This window comes from Erpetoichthys calabaricus, chromosome 12 (genome assembly GCF_900747795.2).
Source record: "Erpetoichthys calabaricus chromosome 12, fErpCal1.3, whole genome shotgun sequence".
In the NCBI taxonomy this organism is placed as follows: Eukaryota; Metazoa; Chordata; class Cladistia; order Polypteriformes; family Polypteridae; genus Erpetoichthys; species Erpetoichthys calabaricus.
The window spans coordinates 85,291,493-85,314,820 of NC_041405.2; the positions used below are offsets into that span (position 1 = coordinate 85,291,493).

A 23,328-nucleotide genomic window follows, 5' to 3' on the forward strand; every position below is an offset into this window, starting at 1 on the left:
TTTCATGGTAAGGCTTAATGGGACTCATGTTATCCAACGAATTCCACATTGATCTGATCTGTACAAAAGCATTTTTTCAGAAATGCTTTGGAGTTACCCAGGTGCTACCTGGCAAATGAGAGATGAGCATTTAAGATCTTAGCAGTGATTTTCATTTTGCTTCTTTCCAGTTAAATCTTTCTGATTATGGAGTCATGGACATTGACATTTGCTGAAGCAAGACATGCATTAAGATCTTTGGATATATTTTGGAATCCTTCAAGAATATCTTGGAAGATTTTACTTTTTGCCATTTGAATTAGTTTGGCTGGCCGACCACTCTTGGGAAGATTTGGTGCTGTTCCCAGTGTGTTTCATTTAAAGATTGTGCCTGTCACTATGGTTTGGAGGATTCCTAGAGCCTTAGAACTAACTAACTGATGCTTGATGAATTTTTGGACTGGCCACCCTGACTCTGGTGAAGTTTATATTAAGCATAAATGTCTGTAATCAATCAGCTTATTCAATGTATCCCTTTCACTAGAGTCATTTATATGGGGACAGTTAGTTTCTCACACAGAGTAAGCTGGTGTTCGATTGGGTGCCCTTTGTCTAAAATTAGATTTGGTGGAAGACCAGAACATACCTGGTGTGAAAAATTAGCAGTAATCAGGAAGAAGCAAATACTTCTTCACAGAGCTGTACTTCTACTGTGTATCTCAGACGTAAAAGTCTAGCAGTGTTAAGTGAGGAAGTTTCTTGTTCTAATTGTGTATCGCTGCAGATTGTCTGAATAGATGTTGGAAACCCACACAACATGCAGATCCTACACAAAGGGATGTGAATGTGAGGTGGCCATGTCTCCATGAAAAATACCTCATTGCTTGTTGTTTATAACCAGAATCTGCCAATGAACTGGGGATGTGCAAGATGGCAGACACTATGGGAGTTGTGTCCTGCTCAGGGCACACAGCAAGCATTGGCATTTGAGAAACTGTGCCATTCTGCCACTGGATACATTTTTCGCTAAGCAGAAAGCCAGCTATGAATTTCAAACTAAACTTGTTCTGTAAATATTAACAGTGTGATGTAGCAACACTACCAGCTGCTCCACCATGCCTCTTCTGATTAGAAATATATAAAAAAAATCAAGTAATTCAATTAAGATTTCTGAATTTCACGGTTAGTCCATTTTAGTAATTTGTCTTTTCTTTTGCTCATCCATTTACATTAATTTTATAGACCTACAGATATTATATATCTTGTTTCAGTGCACTTTGAATATTCAATTCCACATAAGCACGGCCCATTTTCTTCAATTATATACACTTACAATTTTTATAATGCACATTAAATTGCTTAGTGCAGAAAACCATTTAGCGAGATCTATGTATGGCTAAAAAGTATAAGGAAGTCCTAAAAGCGAAGCCCACAATAGATGTTTTCATAAGGTTCCTTAGAGAAATCATGCTGAAGAGAAAGGGGATCGTTTTTTTGGATATTTTGAAAGTGCTGCAAATAGAAACAGGTAACAAAGAGCTTCTTGTAATAAAAGTATTAAACATGATGGAATATTATTATTAAGACTCTTAACTGAAGGTCTATTTGCTCTTCTTAATGCAGTACGTTTCTTCTACGCTTTGCTCACCGGTTGCTCTTGCTGACTTGGACATTCCTCACGTGGTAATGGCTCTGCCATTATTATAAATTTAATTCGGTACTTTTTATGTTTTTTTATGTTTATAAGCTCTGTAAGGTTTGAGGCCTTTTATTTCCTTGTATGTATACACAATTAAGAATGCTAACAATTCTAAACATCTCAAACTTGTCAAAATGCTATTACTATAGTTACGGCTACAGAAAACACAAATAACCTGAGCTGTTCTTCGGAAGCACTTGTGTGTGAAGTCTAATGACGAGTCAGCCTTGTTATCAGCCCATGCTTGGTCTGAGAAAATGATCCTTTTTAATTCTGATGCAAATAGGACTCACTCAGAATTTCATTCAAAACATTTCCTGAAATCCCACATGCATTTTAGCATCTTGCTTAAAATGGTTACATTTTTATGCAGTTTGCACATCACACTGTTAGATCCACAAATGATGCCCTCACCTTGATCTTAGATACTGTATGGGCCCACCTAGACAACAGGAAAGGGAATTGTGTATGAATGCTATTTATGGACTATAGTTCTGCATTTAACACAATAAACCCTTCTAAGCTCATCATCATGCTGAGGGACTTGCGTCTGAGCACTTCATTGTGCAGCTGCGTTTCTAACATCTTGACAGGCAGACTCTACTGTGCTCCCTCTATACATATGATGGCATGGCTGCACGTGACTCTAACATCATCAAGTTTGCTGGTGATTCAGCTGTTGGTGGGCCGAATCTCTAATAACAATGAGCAGGCTTACATCTATGTAATGAAGTCTCTGACACACTTGTGTCAGGTCAACAGTCTACTCCTGAATGTCAGCAAGACAAAGGAGCTGATTTTGAACTTTGGGGGAGAAAACTGCAGAGACACTCCCACCCCCCTCCATGGTGAGGATGAACAGTTTTTAGATACCTTGGTGTCCACAAAAACAGAGGATCTGACCTGTCCAAGCACATCAGCAACTTAGTGAAGAAGGGCAGACAACGTCCTTACCACCTCAAGGATTTCAGGCTGCCTCCCAATTATTTCTACGCTTCCACCATTGAAAATATCCTGACAGGAAGTACTACTGCCTGATTTGGGGAACACTGCAAGACTGCTACAGTCAGCTGAACACATCGCTGGATGTGCAATCTCAGGCATCCGGGTCATCTACACCAAGTGACGTTGGACCAGGACAGAGAAAATTACCAGGAATCCCAGCCATCCCAACAATGGCCTCTTCTCTGTGCTGTGTTTAGGCAGCAGTGCCAGAGGAGGATCTTCTTTCTACAGTCCATCTGCATCCTAAATGAGGGACAGTGCCTAGCACTCATGATGTCCAATTGTTATCTCTCTTACATTAAGTTATGCAGTTATTTATTTAGTTATTATTTATCACATACTTTATATGGCGGTGCAGTGGTAACACTGCTGCCTCACAGTAAAAAGACCCGGGTTTGCATACTGTGTCCTCCCTGTGTGGAGTTCACATGCTCCCCCTGTGTCTGTATGGGTTTCCACCCACTGTCCAAAGACATGCAGGTCAAGTGAATTGGCACTACTAAACTGGCCCTAATGTGTGTGGTGTGTGCAAGCGTGTTTGCCCTGTGATGGATTGGCACCCTGGCCAGGGTTTGTTCCTGCCTTGTGTCCCATGCAATCTGGCATAGGCTTCAGCCCTGGTGTGGATTAAGTGGGGTAGAAAAAGGCATGACTTACTTTAGAATTTTATTATAATACATACTGTTGAACTCATTTATCATTATTTTTATTGATATAAGTCATGTACAGTATATGTTATTGTCCTTTTACTTTCTTCTTAAATACAGTCTTGTAGTTTAGCAACTAAGCATTTCACTACATATTGTACTGTATGTATAATGTTTATTTGTCAAATAAAAACGGACTTTTCACATTGTCATATTTGTGAATACACGGTATCTATCTATCTATCTATCTATCTATCTATCTATCTATCTATCTATCTATCTATCTATCTAGATATTTCCAATTAACTATCCAACACAATCTTTCATTATTTTTACATTCGTTTATTTTCTGTGTCTTAAGTCAATAATCTGATATTTCAGGTGAAGAGGATAAAAGTTTCACAATTATTTAGGTAATACATGTAGCCACATGTCGCATATTGAAATGGCACATGGAAGTAGAAATTTCCCTGACACGTGACAGTAGTGACCTTATAAATCTATCTAAATAGCTGTCTTGTATAATACTACTGGTACATAATAATAGACACTGATTTCGCCATCATCCCGCAATAAAAAAAAAAAAAAAAAGATTGTGCATCTTGGTTTAAAATCCTGTACTACAGAGTTTTCATGTTTTCCTAGAATCTGTGTTTTTTTTTTTTCTTTGTCCTCACGTTTTCCTCCACCGGGAGCAGAAATGTGCAGATTAGTTTCTTTATTCTATATTGCGACATAACAGTTATTGAAAACTCCAGGAGGTACTTTTAATAAGCACAACAGTTAAGTATGTGTGTATTTGCATGTGGTTATGCATACTACTCTTCTGCATGGCAGCACAGTACATGGATGTTGCATTTGTATGTGGTGGAGAGCACTTCCATTCTTGAATAAAGAAAGCCTCATGATTTTTTTAAAGGTCACTTTTTATATAAATGTAAGTATTAGTAAATCTTAATATAATAATATAGACCCGTTTCCATGCATATATTTACTAAGACATGTGTAGTTGTGGTGGCACGGTGGCGCAGTGGGTAGCGCTGCTGCCTCGCAGTTGGGAGACCTTCCCGGGTCCTCCCTGCGTGGAGTTTGCATGTTCTCCCCGTGTCTGCGTGGGTTTCCTCCGGGCGCTCCGGTTTCCTCCCACAGTCCAAAGACATGCAGGTTAGGTGAATTGGCGATTCTTAATTGGCCCTAGTGTGTGCTTGGTGTGTAGGTGTGTTTGTGTGTGTCCTGCGGTGGGTTGGCACCCTGCCCGTGATTGGTTCCCTGCCTTGTGCCCTGGGATTGGCTCCAGCAGACCCCCGTGACCCTGTGTTCGGATTCAGCGGGTTGGAAAATGGATGGATGGATGTGTAGTTGTGCAGTTCTGATTGTATACAGTAACTTCAGAAACAACAAAAATCACTGAAACTTCACAGATTTGTATACTCTTTAAAAGGGACGAAATTCCCCCTAAATAATAATTAAAAGGGGGATATTCTATACAATGGTTTTACCAACAAACACCATCCCAAACACCTTTATATGTAAAGTACATGGTCAAAAAGAGATGGCTTTATTTGAACAGAGTTATACATTTATTAAGCATAACGGGGAACTTGAACCTTATCAAGTTTCCAGTCTACCTCCAGTGTATGGAGACATATTGCATTTACTGCTGACATTCAAAACAAATCCAGAATGGTTAACATCTTATTGGTATTTAGTTGCATACAGATGAATGTATTGGTGCAGTCGTTAATAATCTATCTATCTATCTATCTATCTATCTATCTATCTATCTATCTATCTATCTATCTATCTATCTATCTATCTATCTATCTATCTATGTGTGATGTGTGTTCAGCACTGTTTTTTTTCTTTTTGCAACTTTGTATGTGGCAGAAATGTATAGCAGTTTTTTTAATGCATGCCGAATAATGTCAGTTGTTCCTTTGCTTATAAATAAAACCCTGAGATAAATATAAAAGATTATCAGGTCATTCGAACGGAATACTATGTTGAACCGAAGGTGTTAAAAGAGCTACAGTATGTATTCTTGGTTTTTTCTCGTGATTCCATTAAAGACAAACTGACTCTTTCACGGAGATTTACCCAACTCCAGCGCTTAAGGCGTGACTCCGGTTTGTCTTGACACCGCCGCAGCCAGACCGACCTGTCCGAGTGCATTCTGTTCATACCTGTCTGCAGGTTGAGGGGTGGAGCTTTGGTGAGCGAAGATAGCAGATTGGCTCGGAGAGAAAGGAATCGGCGTGCTCTTGCTTCCCGTCCAATAGAAAATGAGCTTTCGGATGCTCTCCAAACTGTCCTGAGAAACTAGAAATTCGACAGGTAGTGTTCAGAGGAAGACGCTTAACCGAGTTTGTACCTAATGTCGCAGGATGGCTAACGACGTTATGGGACAAATTTCAGCAGTGTGAGCAGAGAGAAGAAAGATTACCAGATAAGACTCGAGTAAGCGCATGTAAGTTCATATTTTGTCACTTTGTTAGCTATTAGGATTTAGGTGATATAAAGGCTGACTACCACGTTCAGCTGGTATCTTTCATTTGTTAAAATAAATAAATAAACATTTTCTATACTTTCTTTCAGAAGCTCAGTTACTAAAGAAAATTCGATTAAAATGACACGGTAAGTGAAGCGCGAGAAAATAAACGTGTACTGAAAATGCTTTGCAACGATCTAGTAGTGTAACCAGTATATTTAACTGGGCTTGAGGAAACACCAGTTCTTGCGACGGGACTGTAAATCACGACATGCCTAAAAAGAGAACAAGCATAATTTGCGATGAGACTTGTCGTTTGATTGACTTTTGCGTAGTGCGGTAAAGCCCGCATTTAAACTAATCTAACATCCTGGAAAAAATAAGCACAGTAAATTTCCTGTTGGTAATACACTATGGAGTCAAACCCATCACGAATATTGCACCTTGTTATACAAGCCTAGCGACTTTTCAGATTTACTTTTAGTCTTAAGCGTTATAGTGTTGAATGAATAAAATGACAATTACGGCAAGAATGAGTGTAAAGCAGGAGTCCGTCCCAGCCGGGACGCCTGGTTATTCTGGCGACACAATCGCACCACTCAAGCTAACACGCATTTTTTTTTAGGAAACCGGAGTGACCGATAGACACTACAAGAACACATGGAGAATGGGAAAATTCCACACAAGCATCGACCTATCAAGGAATCGAATCCGTGTTCCATTAGCACTTTGGCTGTATAGTCAATAAAAGTGTCGTCTATTTTACATTTAAATATTCGGAGTCAGATTGTTTCATATTTCCATATTTGTAATAATAACAACTCAGAGGAAATAAGATCCATCCACTTCTCCACAGATTTCACAGTCATTTAACCAAAGATTAAGGCGGCCGTGTATCAGATGTGCTAAGGCGTACTGCAGAATTCTTTATTAAAACAGTAAACCCATTATCTGCTGAAAATTTGGAAATGCTTATCCATCCACTTTGCCAATCCAGAATTGCCTTAGGACGAATCATTAAGAAGGGAAAACCCACCCTTGACGGGGCAGCAGGGGATCTGAACGGAGACATACCGTAATTTACACACATGAACTCTGACATTCACCCGGTACAGAGCCTCGTCACCACCTATACTCTGTCCTAAAACACGACCTTCGTTTTGCTGTGAAGGCTGCACGACCATTCTTCAAGATGTAAATGATCATTCACTGCTGCGAAACGGCTGTTTTATTATACTGCAATGTAGAATGACATTTCTTATTTCAATACTTAGTTCGACTACCATACATCAAGAACTTTTACCTCCTATATGGAGTAATTTGACAAAATTGTGTTGTGTCCTTTTGACTTGCGCTGGTTATCATCTTTTCTTATTCTCACTTATTTGAAAACATTATGAAACCAGTTATGTTTTTAATTGCACAATATCAGCTTGACAGATCAGCTTTTATCATTATTTCCAAATTTCTTTTTAAATTTCAACTTATTTTCAAAGTAACAGTAAAAACAAATTTAATAATCATAATATTATTAAAAAATATCCCATCCAGATTATGAGGGTCAACCAAGCAGATGGCTTGATTTTAGTAATTGTAACATTTATTTATTTCACCATGCTTAATTCTAAACACATATTAGTACTGTCAGGTTCTTCTAATTTAGCAGAAGTAAAAATTTCAACATAAACAAGTATACATGTCATTTACAACAATCTTATAAGTATTATAGACAATGTAACCATTAAAAAATATAATAAAGCACCCTTTTGCAATGACTCATCAGAGGCAGTGTGCTACAGTGATTAATATTGCTGCCTGACAGCTCCGGGGTGGTAGCTTCAGTTCTTGCCCTGAAGTTTACATGTTTTCTCTGTAGGTGTGCTCTTTGCTTCCTAGTTTTTCCTTCCACATTCTGAAGGTGTGCATGTAAACTGGTGGCTCAAAACTGGAGTGGGTAATTGTATTTGAGTGCCCTCTGCAATTGACTGGTGCCAGTTGCATGACTGTTTACTGCTGTGCATTCATTATGACTGGGATAGTCTTTCCACAACACTTTAATTTAAAAATGTGGGTTCCGAAAAAGGATGGATGTCATTTAAATGGGCTAATGGGGGAGAAAATATATTATGAATATGAAAGGGGGAAAGCAATATTAGCAATCTCATGCATATTTTGTTTTCAAAGACACTTGGTCTAATCATTGACCAGAGCTAACATGGAGTGCCCACCTCATTACATACACATTGAAGTTACCAATCAGTCTAACATATACATCTGAATATGAAAAGTAAAATACACACAAACACAGAGAGAACATGCAAACAGACAGGGTTTCAGCCCAGTCTCGTAATATTGTCAGGTAGACATATTAGCCACTATGCCATAAGACAAATATGACATGTCATTGTAATGTTTTAGCAGAGAAAAATTACAAACTCTGCAATTTGGATTTGTGTCCAACTGATGTGGGTACATAAAGTGACATGCACTTGGACTGTCACTATAAATCTGGAATAATATTTCAAACTTTTATGGAATAGTACAAAAACCTAATAGATGGATAGATGACAGCATCAGTTAAAATGACATAATGTTACTAATAATTTAATAAATATGATATGAAATGTTTTACTTAATTTGTACAGTTCTAAACTCAGACAAGAGTGAAATATGAATGATCTCTATAATTTCTTTGTCATACTGAATGGTAAAAACTATAACCTTTTCTGGCATAAACGGATTTATGGAAGTTGGTGAATTAGCAGAGTGTTTATCAACTTGCATTCTACATTACTGGAATGCTTCTTCAATTAAAGTTAAATATTTAAATAATCGTTGGGGTGACTGGGTCAGCAGACCCTCCATAGTAAGAGAAGGCTGTGTAAGCATCGGGTCCAGATAAGGCCTTGACATCTAGCTTGAGGGAGCCATAAGTCAAAATTTTAGCACATTTCCATAAAAGCTGTAAAATGATCTCTGATTCAGCTTTGAGGAGGTACAGTAGTTTGAACTCCATTTTTCATTCCACTTTATTAGCAAGTGGATGGCTCTAGTAACATTTTGTACTTCATTCTGTTGTTCTGTGCACAAACGGGGCTTGAAATGGGCTGATACACACCAGTACTTAGTATTGGCATTTCTGCACTTTTCACAGCAGTCTTTGTTTCTTATTGGCAGTGTTTCTTAGCTTATTAACATGCATCCCAGATATTTTGGTGCCTGCACTAATCTCAGATGAAATGTAGTGGTACAAACTCTAAGAGGGACCACATATGTTAGCATATTTCTGGGCTTAAAACTCTCAGGGTCTCCCCACCCTGCTCTCCAATTGAACTGAAGTATATATCAGCAGTCAAAATTCTAAGAGGACCAAATCTCCCCCTCTAACACTCACAGTATGTGTCTCCACTTCTGGTATGGTGCAAGAAAGCAAAACAAATCTAAATTGCAAACATTAAGATACCTTCTGGACATATGTAAGGGTAAATATAGTTATGATATTATTTAGCAGATGACAGGCACTACCATACAGAACATGAGCCTATAACCCCTGAAGGTGGAGGAGTATGAAATGTTACCCTCTCTGATCCAGCTTTAGAGGGAGCGAACAATGACTTTGTGACAGAAAGAATATAATGAAATAAGACCAGATAGTACAAGGAGAGCTTGGAACAGAGAACCAAACTTCATTGAAAGACTGTTGCAGTCAGGGTACGAGGAGCCTGTTCATTCATATATTAACAGAAGAAGATTGATATTTACTGGCTTCATGTGAAGACTGCTTGTACTCCCTTCTGTATGTGCTTCGATTTACAGTCACATGTGCATTTGGAAAAGGAGAAAAGGCCTAGGTTCTGAAATTTATATCTTGAGGTCATCCTGAAAGACGTGCAGGTTAGGTCAATGAGTGTGTCTTTATTGGTTCATTATGTGTGTTACGGTGTGCCTGCCTATGACTTACACCCTGTCAATGGTTCAAATTCAGGTTTATTGTCAGAGAGCCACTGGGTTAGGCTGTGGACACCAACTCTAAATTAGATTTAGCATGTTTGAAAATATATGTGTATATTTATTTTCAGTTTATATATTTTAAAAGATTATTTTGAATGCAGGGACACTATTTTTTTTGTCTTTGGTATCTTGAGGCCACCTAAAGCACAAATGCAAGTTGCCCGTTTTGAATACCTGAATAGAGCTCTCCCAATGCAATCGTGTCATACTGAAGTTATGGAAATGGAACACAATGCTTTACATTGCAATAATCGTTATATACAGCACACAGTCCCAATTGTGGCTTTATGCTGTGCTTGCTTAGGCTGGGACAGATGTCCTCAAAGTGAGTGAAAATGATGAGTGGCATGTGATTTGCTTCATACTGACTTGCATGCTTAATATCATACTTTTCAAAGAGTGTTACTTTTTACAGTGTGAATGTACCAAATGAAAATTCTATGGAAGATTATTTTCTTTGTTTTCATCCCCGGAACAGTAGCATCAGTATACTTGAGTAACCGACAGAGACTTCATAAAGAGTTACTGTGATGGAGGAAGACCTGCGACCATCTCCTAGTGGAGTTGAACAACTGGCAGACGCCAGTGGACAGTCCCGCAGTGTCCTCTTCACCTATTTCCAGGGAGACATCAATAGTGTGGTGGATGAACATTTCTCCCGTGCGCTCAACAAAGTCAACAAGCCCAAAGACCTCAGTATCAAGGGCAAGAACAGCAAGATGCCAGGAAAGGAAAGTACAAGTATGTGACATTTTCTCCTCTCCTTCTTTTCACTGAGCGGAAAATAATAATAGAGTGATGGTTCTTAATTGACCTCCTTCTGGCCCTAAATGTGTTTCTAAAGATTTTGAGGCGTTTTTCTAAACATAGTTCTGTCCTTTCACATTATTTATCATAGCTTTAGAAAAAACAAAGAATTTACTTATAATATTTGGTTTTACATTTAAACACATATTTTCAACAGGAAGAGGGGAAAACAGCAGTGTCAAACAGAATAATTTATTTAGGAATAAGGTGTTGAAAAGGGAACATTCCTTCTTTTTTGATGTATGGCTCCTTCGGACACTCTACAGCAGGGGTGTCAAACGCCAGGCCTGGTGGGCCGCAGTTGCTGCAGGTTTTCATTCTCACCCTTTTCCTAATCAGTGACCAGTTTTCACTGCTAATTAACTCCTCTTCCCTTCATTTTAATAGCTCTGTTTTTAAGGAGTCAATCCTCTGAATTGATTCTTTTCTTCATTAAATGGCAGCCAAATAGAAATGAGACATGAGACGAGCCGACAGATGACCAGCTTAATTGGAACTTCAAACTCCAACCAATTCCACTCTAACCAGTTTCTTAATGAGAAGCCCATTCTTGCTGTTAATTAAATTCGTTATTTAATTTTGTGGCCTATTGCTGCTCTCATTCTGCCACAGCAGACATTTCCAAAACTGTTGATTTTCTGTTTTTCTAAGAACACCGACCAAAATGTTTTAGTGACCTGAGAAGAATCAACCTTGCTGAGACCTCCACCTTTCTTTATTTTCAGATATAGTGCAATGAGCACAGGTAAGCTGGCCATGTGGTGGCTTGTTTTGGGTCTCATTATTGTTTGGCTGCTAATTAAGTAAAAAGAAACAAATAAGGGGCCTGAGTCGAGTGAATTAAAACAAAAGGAGTCAATTAGCAGCAAAACTAGTCACTAATGAAGAAGATGGTTAGAATGAAAACCTGTGGTCACTGCGGCCCTCCAGGACCAGAGTTTGACACCCCTGCTCTACAGGATCAGTATCATTATTATAAAATGTTTATATATCTGCTCCTTGTCTAAAAAGATATGTTTTGGCTTATATACCCCCACCTTCTTCATGATCTTCCTTTCCGTTAAATGGAGTTGCCCTGATGGAAGTGTCTATCTCTTTTCTTTACTGCATTCTGTTTCTGGTCATTTCCTGATTACATCCTACGTCTTGCAAATCGTCCTCTAGTGCATTTTTCCCTCTGTGTTTCTCTTCTTCTTTTAACTGGCAACTCTCATCTCTATTACACTTCTTAGCACACTGCTTTTCTCTTGTCCTTAAACATGTCTGATTGGAGTTTCCTCTCCATTATTTTCAACAGTATCCATTTTACTTTTAGGTTTCCCCTAATATGCCAATTTTGTACCTAATTTTGTTTTGTTCACTCCTGCATAACAATTGCAGAATTTTCAGCTCTTGATCTTCCATTCTTTCAATCTATCGTCTAGTAGTCCCCAAAGTGTCTGCACTAGGCAACATTTTTGGTCTCAGTTCTGTCTTGTATATTTATTTTTCTTTTGTCTTTGCAGCTATTCTTTTGTCACAGATTATTCTGCTACACTTTGTTCATTTTTGTACCCTGCTTGGATTGTCTAATTTCTTCCACTAATTCTCTGCCCCTTTTAATCATTGATCTTAAGTACCAAAAGACCTCCACTCTAGAGGCTAGAACCTCCACCTTCCATATCATCTGCTCCAAACTTCACTTTTCTGTTCTTCTTTTCACCAGTGTAGGAGCAGAATGTATATCAATTTACTGATATGGTTCCCTTCATCCTAGGCTTTTCTAATCTACAGCATCTCTCCACTTCCAGTTTCTCCCATGTACCTTTGCATAACTCAACATCATCAAAAATTAGCACGAATTTCCTTAAATTAGTTGAGGAGCTCAAAATGTTTTAGTAATATCTAATATCTACATTTTTGAAATTAGGAAGTAATGCAATGTCACATTCAAAAGCGGGAGAGTTATTGAAGGGTTACACTTTAACATTCTGATTCTTATTTAATTTATTATGCAAATATAATAAACAATATGGCCTTTGCTGTCCTCCTCTGAGTATGACAGCGAAATACAGAAATCTGATAGACTTGTGGAACCAAAAATAGGTCTCTGTCTTAAAAATAAATCAAGTGAGAGCATAATGTCAAAATTTCAGCCACTAATAGTGACATGATAAATTATAGACATTTTTATTACATTTAAAGCACTTTTCGGGTTTTGGAGGAAAAATACAGATGATCAAATATTCAAGCAACAGGTATGAAAACAATATGGATACAGACACAAGCGTCCATAAAAATGAGTGCGAATATCAAAAACTGCCCCTTTAAAGACTAGAACTAATTTAAATGGGGTTCATTGTTATTCTTATGATTTTTCTTATAAAAATCAAAAAAATACAATAAAATCGACTTCTTTGAATTGGTAAGTTTTTTTTGTCTGCACTAATACATTTTTAATGAGTCAGTTGGATATAGAGAATTTTCAAGTGTTCAAGGAAGTTGTCCTATTGTAGTTTTTCTTATTACTGGGCCAGACATTTAGCGTCAGTTACAGTATCTTTTGTTTCTGTGATGTGTAACACCTTCTAGAGCATAAGACAGTCAAAAGAAAAATATGTAAAAAATGTAAATAAGAAAAACATCAAATGATACTTTATCTTCTAGGTGACCCCTCAGTACCTGTCCCTTGGAGCTTCCCTGTACAATCTTGGATAGATAATTCTTATCCACCTCCCAGCTCTTCTCGAATTCACTTTTCTTCTCCAGCCAATCTGCATCCACATTCAGAAGGGTTGCCCAGCACTCCTAATCAACCCCCAGGCCTATGGGCCTTGCCTGGCAGGAGTAGCAGCAACAGTACCTTTGGAGTCCCACCAAGTGTGTATGCACAGGCCATTGGGCAAGACCACCCCGCGGGAGTCTCTGAGCGACAGTACGCTAGCTCCTTCCTCAATCTTCTTCATAGTGAGAAGGTGCCAGTGGCAAACAATCTCGACGCAGCTTCTAAGTCACAGGTTTTACCATCCTGGGAAGGAAACAAACCATCTGCTCTTGGGTCTGGCTTGACCCTTGATTCAGGTAGTAATAAATATTTTATTGTTCTGGGGGGAAATCTGCTAATGCTATAAAATATGCATCTCAGATAAGTGGTTCTTTACTGTTATAGTATTTGCTGAATTTATAAGCAACAATCTGTAGAATTGTATCTGATATGCCCAAATTTTTTGCATTTGAAAACTGATAAATGGCTGCGTTTTTCAAAATAATGTAAAACAGTAAAGTTATGGTATGTATTTGAGTTATAATTTGATTTTTTTGTTTGTGTGAGTGTAGGAATGAATGTGTGAATGTTGGAAAGTAGTACACTGTCAAGGGATGTATCCTGCCTTATGTCAGATGCTGCCAGGATTCTCGGTCAGAGTACGTGGGTTTGAGTTCTTTTATATCTAATTTGATACTTTCTGCAGTCCGACAGAAGGATTCCTTAATGATTATCACTCATGATATATTTACTTTCTTCTGATAATGTTTTGTCTTTCGCACTTAAAATTTCTAACTTTTGTGGAAGGTAAGTGCATTCTTGGTCAAGAAAGCTTTTAAAATTACAAGTTACATATAAATATATTTGGAGCTTTGTAATATTTCTTTGAACAAAAAGTACTGTAATGATGTTATAAATGGAGTTTTATTAAAAAAAATATAACCAGCTAGTTGATAAGCAATCAATCACAAGTTAATGTTGCCCCATTAATATCATAGAATATTACAATTCAATATCAATTATTTTAAATGAGCCATACAATAAAAATAAAACAAGAAAAATGCAGAAAATTGAGGAGATGCACCAATGGGAGATAGCTAGCAGGACCATGAAAGTGTTCTGATAGATTTCAAAAAGCAAGTGTGGAAAGGAGCTATACGAGTTGAGGACAGCAGTAATATAAGAAGAATCACAAACAAGAAGAGAGCATTTAATCTGTCAAGCATGGTTGTTTTCTAATACCCAAGTAGTCCCAATATCTATTTCTGGTATTATTATAACATTACCAAATGAGAATCACAGCAATATTGATAAACAAAAAGTGTTTTAGAAAAAAAAAAGATTTTACAGATCAAGCCCAACTACAATATTAAAGAACAAACATGGTACAAAAAATAATCAAGGTAGGAGCAGCAACGGTGAAATAACTTCTGCTGAGAAATTCAAAACTTGGTTTATGAACAATAGGAACGTAAATGTCGGATGTTAATTATGTGATTAAATTTAGAGGTCTGCATTAATAGAGACCACTTAACTAACTTTTTTACATTCATTATCATATATAATCTAATCTAACATATGAAGCAAAGCTGAAGTGGAGTGAAACCAGGTAATTACAAATGTACATTATTTTATATAAAATACTTATTCTATTGTATGAGTAAACAGTTTTATATGCCAGCTGGTTTCTAGTTCATTATTCTGTTTCTTGCCTGCCAGTCAAATAATCCCATAAAAAGCATGACTTCTTCTATTTTTGTGTAAACTGTTTCTTAAAACCTTAACTTTTTTTTTCAATATTTTTAAAGTGTCCACTTTGTTATAAACATACACCATTACAATTGATTCTCAATTAGCTGCTTCTCTATAAGATTCATTGTTATCTACACCAAAGCATTCATTGTAAGAATTTAATATATCAAAATCTTATACAATGAATGCCTTGTGCACAAAAAGCCCAGACAACAATAAACAACAGCGCTCATTTGTTTAGAAACGTAGAGAACTGTTAGGTGTTCCTGAATCTACAGAGTAAATTCAAGGACTAGGAAACATGATGCATAATAAATAGTAATGTTTATTTAAAGGCATCAGCTAAGGCAAGCAAAAAAATGGAAGGTCAAGAGCAGGGTTCTCCTTGATTATGGATGGTTAGCCCAGCATATGTCTTAAAGCTCAGCACAACAGGACATGCTAAACACGTACCCAATATGGACTGGCAGACAGCTCTCTGTCAAATGCGGGTCAAGGTTTCAGTGCTGGTCTAGATGGAGACTAAATAAGCACCATTTGAGACAACTGAGTAGTGTGTTGCTGCTGGTTATAGTGCACCCTGTGCTATTGTACTTACTTACCATTAAAATAGAAACTTAAATGATTTTAAAGTCTTCTAAATAGCTAAACTAGTTTCCAGTACTTATTTCATATTTAACAGTAAATCAATAGTAAGTAGCAACAGAAACATATAGAGTGCTATTCATCCGTCCACCTAGCCATTTGTTTTTACCCCACTCTTTCAGGAAATCCCAGCTTTTTTGAAAAGCCACTAGATGGATATCAAGAAACATAGTTGGTAGACTTCCCATCTCCTTTTAATGCCCCTCAGTCCTACCTTACTGTAGAGCAGATTATACAAAACTTGAATTTAGGTTTTGACAGAAAGGACACTAAGACTGAAAGGGAATATTTACTTATTTGACGCATTGTCCTTGTAACCGAATCTTTACAGGACTGTGTCCTTTCCCCTTTTTATGATTCAATCCACATAGAGGTTCTCCTCACAAATATAAGAATAATTACATTTAAAAATATGATAAAGATTCACTGAGAATACTTTATGAGAATTACATATCTCATGATGTAGGGTTCAAGGATAATATTAACTAGTATGAGAAATGTTTTCTATTGTGAGAAAAACTAAAGAAATGATAATCGATTTTATATGTGACATCATACTCCCACAAGTAACAGTCATTGGATTGTTGAACATTGTTAAATGAAACAGACACCAAGAAGAGGAAGCAACACATTAAGTGTCTACAGAAACAGAACCAGTTTTGACTTTATTCTAGACTTCTGACGCTTTCAATAGAATTTATATTGAGCAGATTTAAACTTATACATTGCTAGCTTGGTTTGGAAATCTTAAATACAAAAAGAAGAAAGCTGTGAGAGTGAGCTGCGCAATTGTAAGCAACCAAGAGACAACAAAGTACAAGTAGTGCAGAAGGCCCTTTAATTGTGATTGCACTTTTTGCCATTAAAGTTAGGTGTTAAAGACCTAAAATAAAAATGAATGGGTTCAAAACTTTCATCCAAACAGCTGTTACCCTTCTTTAAAATATTTATTTTATTAGGTAAGTGCAGGAGTCACTTCTGGTTTTGGAGAATTGATTTGTGTTGATAATTAAAAAGCTTTTGTTTGAGTTTTCAAGGAAATTTATTCCTGGATCTGAAACTCATTCTTATCAGTGATAACTTCCAAAATTTTATTGTAAGCTGGTTAATTGTTAAGAAGGAAATATTCTAGTTAAGAGATAAAAACTTTACAGTGATTGAGATCATCAGCATCTCTCTGTTTTATACAGTGTGATTCACACTTACGTTAAAACATGGATGTACACTGAATATAGGGAGTATTTGGAGATAAGAGTAAAATCCTGAGGAGGCCACAAACTAAATACATACAGTACATAAAGATAAAAAAAACACCTTTCAAGGTAAACAATATAAACATATACATAAAAATAAAATTAATTATGAATATAAACAGCTGGTACTCCAGCTCCCTTCCACAGTCCAAAGACATGCAGATTAGGTGCATTGGCGATTCTAAATTGTCCCTTGTGTGTGCTTGGTGTGTGTGTGTGCCCTGTGGTGGGCTGGCGCCCTGCCCAGGGTTTGTTCCCTGTCTTGCACCCTGTGTTGGCTGGGATTGGCTCCAGCAGACCCCCGTGACCCTGTAGTTAGGATATAGCAGGTTTGATAATGGATGGTTGGATATAAACAGCTGATAAAGAATTATATTAAAAACAAGTCACAGAAAAAACATGTGCCTGTCATGTCAGGGTCACTTGCTGCTTCCTCTACATGTCAGGACTCACTAAGAAGTATTTTGTTTTTTTCTTGTTTATTTTCTATTTTAGCCATTGCTTTAGTTCTTTGTTTCTGTTGCTACGATGCCACTCACTGGTTGGTGTGTGGTCTACAGGCATACATCAGTATTTGTAGCTTTTCCATACCTCTAGCCCTGCCCTGTTATGGTTCATTCTGCTTGCACCACCACCTTGGCTGTGTTTCAGTTTTTGCACTATAGAGGTTGACACCAGAAGGTCATGTTGGGTGGACGACTGTCTCTCAGGGTGCACTCAGCCTGCTGGAGCCCCACATTAAATATTTACACTAAAACAACATTCTCATCTAACAAGTAATGTGCAGAAGCAATTTAAAATATTTTAAAATGTTTGGGATATATCATATAAACTACTCAACTATGTTCAAGCTCAGTGCTGTTATGGCTAGTGAGCTCACATCTGGAATACTGTGTGGAGTTCTGGTCAGCACAATGTTTAAAAGACTGAAACACCAGAAGCTGTCAGAGGAAGAGCAGCCAAGTGTACACCTGGAAGGAGGGACATGCCTTACCCAGACAAGCAAAAGGAGGCTGCATGTAGACCTACTCCAGCTCTCCAAGAAACATTCAAAAAACAAATCTGGCAAATTTTTCCACATAAATAATGAAATATTTCCTCAAGGACAGTGGCAAAATGCACTGAAGATGAAAATCAGTCAGAAAGTCTTCACACAATAGGAATTTTGTAACAAATTACAGTTAGGTAGTCAAATAAATCTGAAGGAGAGAGTGGTCCGCTTTTGTTAAGCTTTTGTGTCAACTTTCCAACATTTTGTATGTTCTTTTTGGGCTTTTTCCAATTCAACGGAATGCTGCCAGGTTAATTGTTGACTGAAATGTAGAATTTTCTGTGTACACTGTTATAGACTGACATGCCATCCGAGTGTTTTTGAGAGTGGCATGCATTATGGCCAGTATGTAGAGTAGTCTAGACCCACCACCGTTCACTCTGTATTTAAGATGTTATGAAATAAGGGATTCATGGATTGCTTACTACATTTCATCTCAGGGCTTATAATTCCTCAAGATGGTAGTTTTACTTTTTTCCTCATCACATGATCTTTGTAGTTTTGTAGTTTTTCACTGAAACATTTTTTTCTGAAAGTCTTCATTGCCATATGTCATCACAAATATTCATCTCCACATAGCCTTGATAGAAGTAAAGCATACTAATTTTGAAGTTGTGTTTATAAAGGATTCATCAAGTTCATTTTAAGGTGAAATTAAATTAATTCTGAACTGCTATTACAAGAAATCCTTAAGATTATTCATTGTGCTTGAGCATTCAAGGTGTTACCTTTGAGAAATTCTGTGTTAGTTATTGAACAATGGTTTAAATAACTTTTTGAAAATTTAATCTTACAGTGCATCCGGAAAGTATTCACAGCGCATCACTTTTTCCACATTTTGTTATGTTACAGCCTTATTCCAAAATGGATTAAATTCATTTTTTTCCTCAGAATTCTACACACAACACCCCATAATGACAACGTGAAAAAAGTTTACTTGAGGTTTTTGCAAATTTATTAAAAATTAAAAAATTGAGAAAGCACATGTACATAAGTATTCACAGCCTTTGCCATGAAGCTCAAATTGAGCTCAGGTGCATCCTGTTTCCCCCGATCATCCTTGAGATGTTTCTGCAGCTTAATTGGAGTCCACCTGTGGTAAATTCAGTTGATTGGACATGATTTGGAAAGGCACACACCTGTCTATATAAGGTCCCACAGTTGACAGTTCATGTCAGAGCACAAACCAAGCATGAAGTCAAAGGAATTGTCTGTAGACCTCCGAGACAGGATTGTCTCGAGGCACAAATCTGGGGAAAGTTACAGAAAATTTTTTGCTGCTTTGAAGGTCCCAATGAGCACAGTGGCCTCCATCATCCGTAAGTGGAAAAGGTTCGAAACCACCAGGACTCTTCCTAGAGCTGGCCGGCCATCTAAACTGAGCGATCGGGGGAGAAGGGCCTTAGTCAGGGAGGTGACCAAGAACCCGATGGTCACTCTGTCAGAGCTCCAGAGGTCCTCTGTGGAGAGAGGAGAACCTTCCAGAAGGACAACCATCTCTGCAGCAATCCACCAATCAGGCCTGTATGGTAGAGTGGCCAGACGGAAGCCACTCCTTAGTAAAAGGCACATGGCAGCCCGCCTGGAGTTTGCTAAAAGGCACCTGAAGGACTCTCAGACCATGAGAAAGAAAATTCTCTGGTCTGATGAGACAAAGATTGAACTCTTTGGTGTGAATGCCAGGCGTCACGTTTGGAGGAAACCTGGTACCATCCCTACAGTGAAGCATGGTGGTGGCAGCATCATGCTATGGGGATGTTTTTCAGCGGCAGGAACTGGGAGACTAGTCAGGATAAAGGGAAAGATGACTGCAGCAATGTACAGCGACATCCTGGATGAAAACCTGCTCCAGAGTGCTCTTGACCTCAGACTGGGGCGATGGTTCATCTTTCAGCAGGACAACGACCCTAAGCACACAGCCAAGACATCAAAGGAGTGGCTTCAGGACAACTCTGTGAATGTCCTTGAGTGGCCCAGCCACAGCCCAGACTTGAATCCGATTGAACATCTCTGGAGAGATCTTAAAATGGCTGTGCACCGACGCTTCCCATCCAACCTGATGGAGCTTGAGAGGTGCTGCAAAGAGGAATGGGCGAAACTGGCCAAGGATAGGTGTGCCAAGCTTGTGGCCTCATATTCAACAAGACTTGAGGCTGTAATTGCTGCCAAAGGTGCATCGACAAAGTATTGAGCAAAGGCTGTGAATACTTATGTACATGGGATTTCTCAGTTTTTTTATTTTTAATAAATTTGCAAAAACCTCAAGTAAACTTTTTTCATGTTGTCATTATGGGGTGTTGTGTGCAGAATTCTGAGGAAAAAAATGAATTTAATCCATTTTGGAATAAGGCTGTAACATAACAAAATGTGGAAAAAGTGATGCGCTATGAATACTTTCCGGATGCACTGTAGATGGGTTATTTCTTAATAGTAAATACTATTATTGATGTACTAAGTTATAGCTAATTTATCCAGACTGAATAACCTGTGTTTGAGATACCTTACTATATTAACTCTATTGATGCTTTCCTTAAAAGAATTATTTAACAAATGTATTAATTTTTTTAGCTCAACCATGAAATAGTCACATATATTTTAAAATAATATGTCCTTTATTGTAGAATTGCATTCCATGCTTAAATCAGATCAAGTAAAGGCAATTCCAACAGTAACCTATCCTGGATGGGCCTGAGGTCCACTGCATTAAGTTAGCTTTGCCAGTAGTCTTAACAGAATGTCTTTGACCTATAGAAGGATATTTCTTTAAGAAGAACCCACTCCAATGCACAAAACTCCACAAACAAGGCACTCCAGACTGCAATCAATACAAGGATCCACATGTACAGTAGCTCCAATACTTTTCTATGCAATATCACATCCTGTTTTAGAATTTTTGGTGATGTCTGTTGCTTTTTGTATAAACTGATAAGGTGACAGCAACCAAAAATCCAAACTGTTTTAGCATTTTCTGCAAATGAAAAAATTGAGCTAAAAGATTAAAATATGATTGATGCCTAACACAAAAAATGTGCTAAAAGTTTTAGCAATATTTCTGCCTGTAGCCAATGCCAAAAATGTCATGGGGTCAATGCCTGAACCTAAGAGTGACAAGAGAATGACGTTTAAAAGCCACAGAGACTGAGCTTTGGAAGCAGACAGTCACCTCCCAACCTCAGACTCAAAATGGCTTTAAATCTAAATTGTTGTTCCCAAACTCCGAGTTATGAAACTCCCAAACCAGTCTCAAGGATGTCAGGTCAGACAGACCTCTAGTCCATTCCTACGTTTCTTAAGAAGTATTCTTAAATCAGCACTGAGAGCCAGCCTTACCTGATGAAGTTTCTAGAGACCTTGATGAAGGCCAGACATTTTCTTTTACTTGAGGTCATGGGAAGAAACAAATTTACAGTGTATCCCTTGAGATATCATTAAACACAGAAATTTCAGAATTATATTTGTAATGATGGTTACATGGTATACTGCTCGCTGGAAGCTGCTTTCTGCCCTCAGTGACCAGGAAATAGGATTGTTAGTTTTAGTAAATGTTGCTAGGCCCTTAAATGAGTGGCTGTTAAATCCACTGCATAACATAAAGATTAGCTGAATTTGTTCTACAGTTGATGTGGAGCTTCATCCAGATGGTGTGTTAAGGATAAGACCCATAATATTAACATGTTAAGTTTGAGCAGAAAGATCTAATATACATATTTTATGTTGTTTTTTCTTTTGTTTTTCAGGAATACACTCTCAAGACAAGGGCAAAAATATTTATTGGTACTGAGTTTAGAAGTATGCTTTTTATCAAAACTGAAAATCCTAAAATTCATCTAATATGTACCATTCTACAATATAGAATTCAGTCAATGGTTGTGAATCATTCTGCACAACTGTTTCCTGTACTGAGTATCGAATTTTGGAATGTTCTTGCACCCCTGTGCATTTAGCACATTTTGAACTCACAGCCTTTGTGGAACTGGCTCTACGGCAAGAAAACTGTGAATTTCTTTTGATATAGAGATCAAACACTAGGAAATGATTTTACTGGAACATCTGGATATAGAACAAAATTATGGAGCTCAGCAGCAAGATGTAGCTCAAAACAACACTGTCACCAAAATGCTTGGTTGTCAAGCAAGAGTCTTGTCACTAGTGGTGAGAATGGCCTGAAACTAAATGCACTGTTTCTGACAACAAGACTTAATTTTAATTGTATAAGTATAAATTACTGGTGTAATCAGTTTTTCTTTAATTTCTTGGAAAAAAAATCTGTTTCTGATCAAAAGACAATTGCAACCTCATGAGGCTGCATATAACCAAGTACAATATTGTGAAATGTAATTTGGGAAGAAGCTATCTGAAGTAGTAACGTGTGTATGGTACCTTATGTGTATTTAGCATGTGCTTGTAAATAAAAATGCATTTAAATTTGTATTCATATACTGTATACTGTATTAGCTGTTCGAATTACCCAAGAGCCTTTAAGTTCAATATGTATATCTTGATTTTTATTTTTTATTATTATTGTTGGTATTATTGGTTTGAAATTATTTGTTGAAACATTAAATGCTCTATATGCACTTAACAGCTTCTGTTGTCCAAATGTATGTTGCCTTTAAGGTGTTTTGTTTAGGAGCCATAAATAGTTGTACTCTTGTTATAACCAGCGTTTTAGAAGATGCTATCCTTACTCTAGACTCGAGCACAATAGAGCAATGTAAAGATGGCGGTGACACGGAGAGACAATTTACATTCTGTATGTGGTCAGGAAATATATTCAAGCCCCTGGAAAATGAATTTATGTTACGCACATAATGTAGAACAGGGAGCCTGGAGGGCTACCATTGCTGCAAGTTTTCAGTCTAACCTTTTTCTTTATTAGTGACCAGCTTTGTCTGCTAATTAACGTGTTTTACTTTAATTATAACTGATTTACTATTTAATTATTTCTTTTTTCCTTAATTTACAGCCCAACAATAATGAGATATAAAACGAGCCAACACATGACTAGCTAATCTGTGTTTATCTGGCAATATTTGATCATAAAAAAAAGGCGAAGGTCTCGATAATGTTTATTGGCTCAGGTCCACGAAACATTTTGACAGACTGCTTAGAAAAAAGAAAAATCAACAGTTTTAAAAATGTCTGCTGTGGCAGAATAAGAACACCAATAAGCTATGGAATTACAACATACATAATGGGATAATTAACAACAAGAATAGGATTGTAATTAAATAACTGGTTGGAGCAA

General features: G+C 37.5%; 1 protein-coding gene across 2 annotated transcripts; it reads left to right on the forward strand.

Moving 5' to 3' along the window:
- Window positions 1-5,656: 5,656 nt before the first annotated feature.
- Window positions 5,657-22,662, forward strand: LOC114662376 (transcription cofactor vestigial-like protein 1). 2 transcript variants are annotated; one of them, XM_028815796.2, is made up of 5 exons: window positions 5,657-5,797; window positions 5,926-5,964; window positions 10,308-10,570; window positions 13,283-13,696; window positions 21,818-22,662. In XM_028815796.2, the coding sequence occupies exons 3-5, from the start codon at window positions 10,360-10,362 to the stop codon at window positions 21,859-21,861; spliced, it is 669 nt and encodes a 222-aa protein (XP_028671629.2). In that variant the 5' UTR covers window positions 5,657-5,797; window positions 5,926-5,964; window positions 10,308-10,359; the 3' UTR covers window positions 21,862-22,662. The 2 variants fall into 2 exon arrangements, with proteins under 2 accessions (XP_028671629.2, XP_028671630.2); XM_028815797.2 differs by lacking the exon at window positions 5,926-5,964.
- The last annotated feature ends 666 nt before the right edge of the window (window positions 22,663-23,328 follow it).

Excerpts from the sequence above, each read along its gene's own strand:
- LOC114662376 (XM_028815796.2), top strand. The coding sequence starts at position 10,360 with ATGGAGGAAGACCTGCGACCATCTCCTAGTGGAGTTGAACAACTGGCA. Across the intron at positions 10,571-13,282 it reads GCCAGGAAAGGAAAGTACAA|GTGACCCCTCAGTACCTGTC; the intron begins GTATGTGACATT and ends TTTATCTTCTAG. Across the intron at positions 13,697-21,817 it reads TGGCTTGACCCTTGATTCAG|GAATACACTCTCAAGACAAG; the intron begins GTAGTAATAAAT and ends TTTGTTTTTCAG.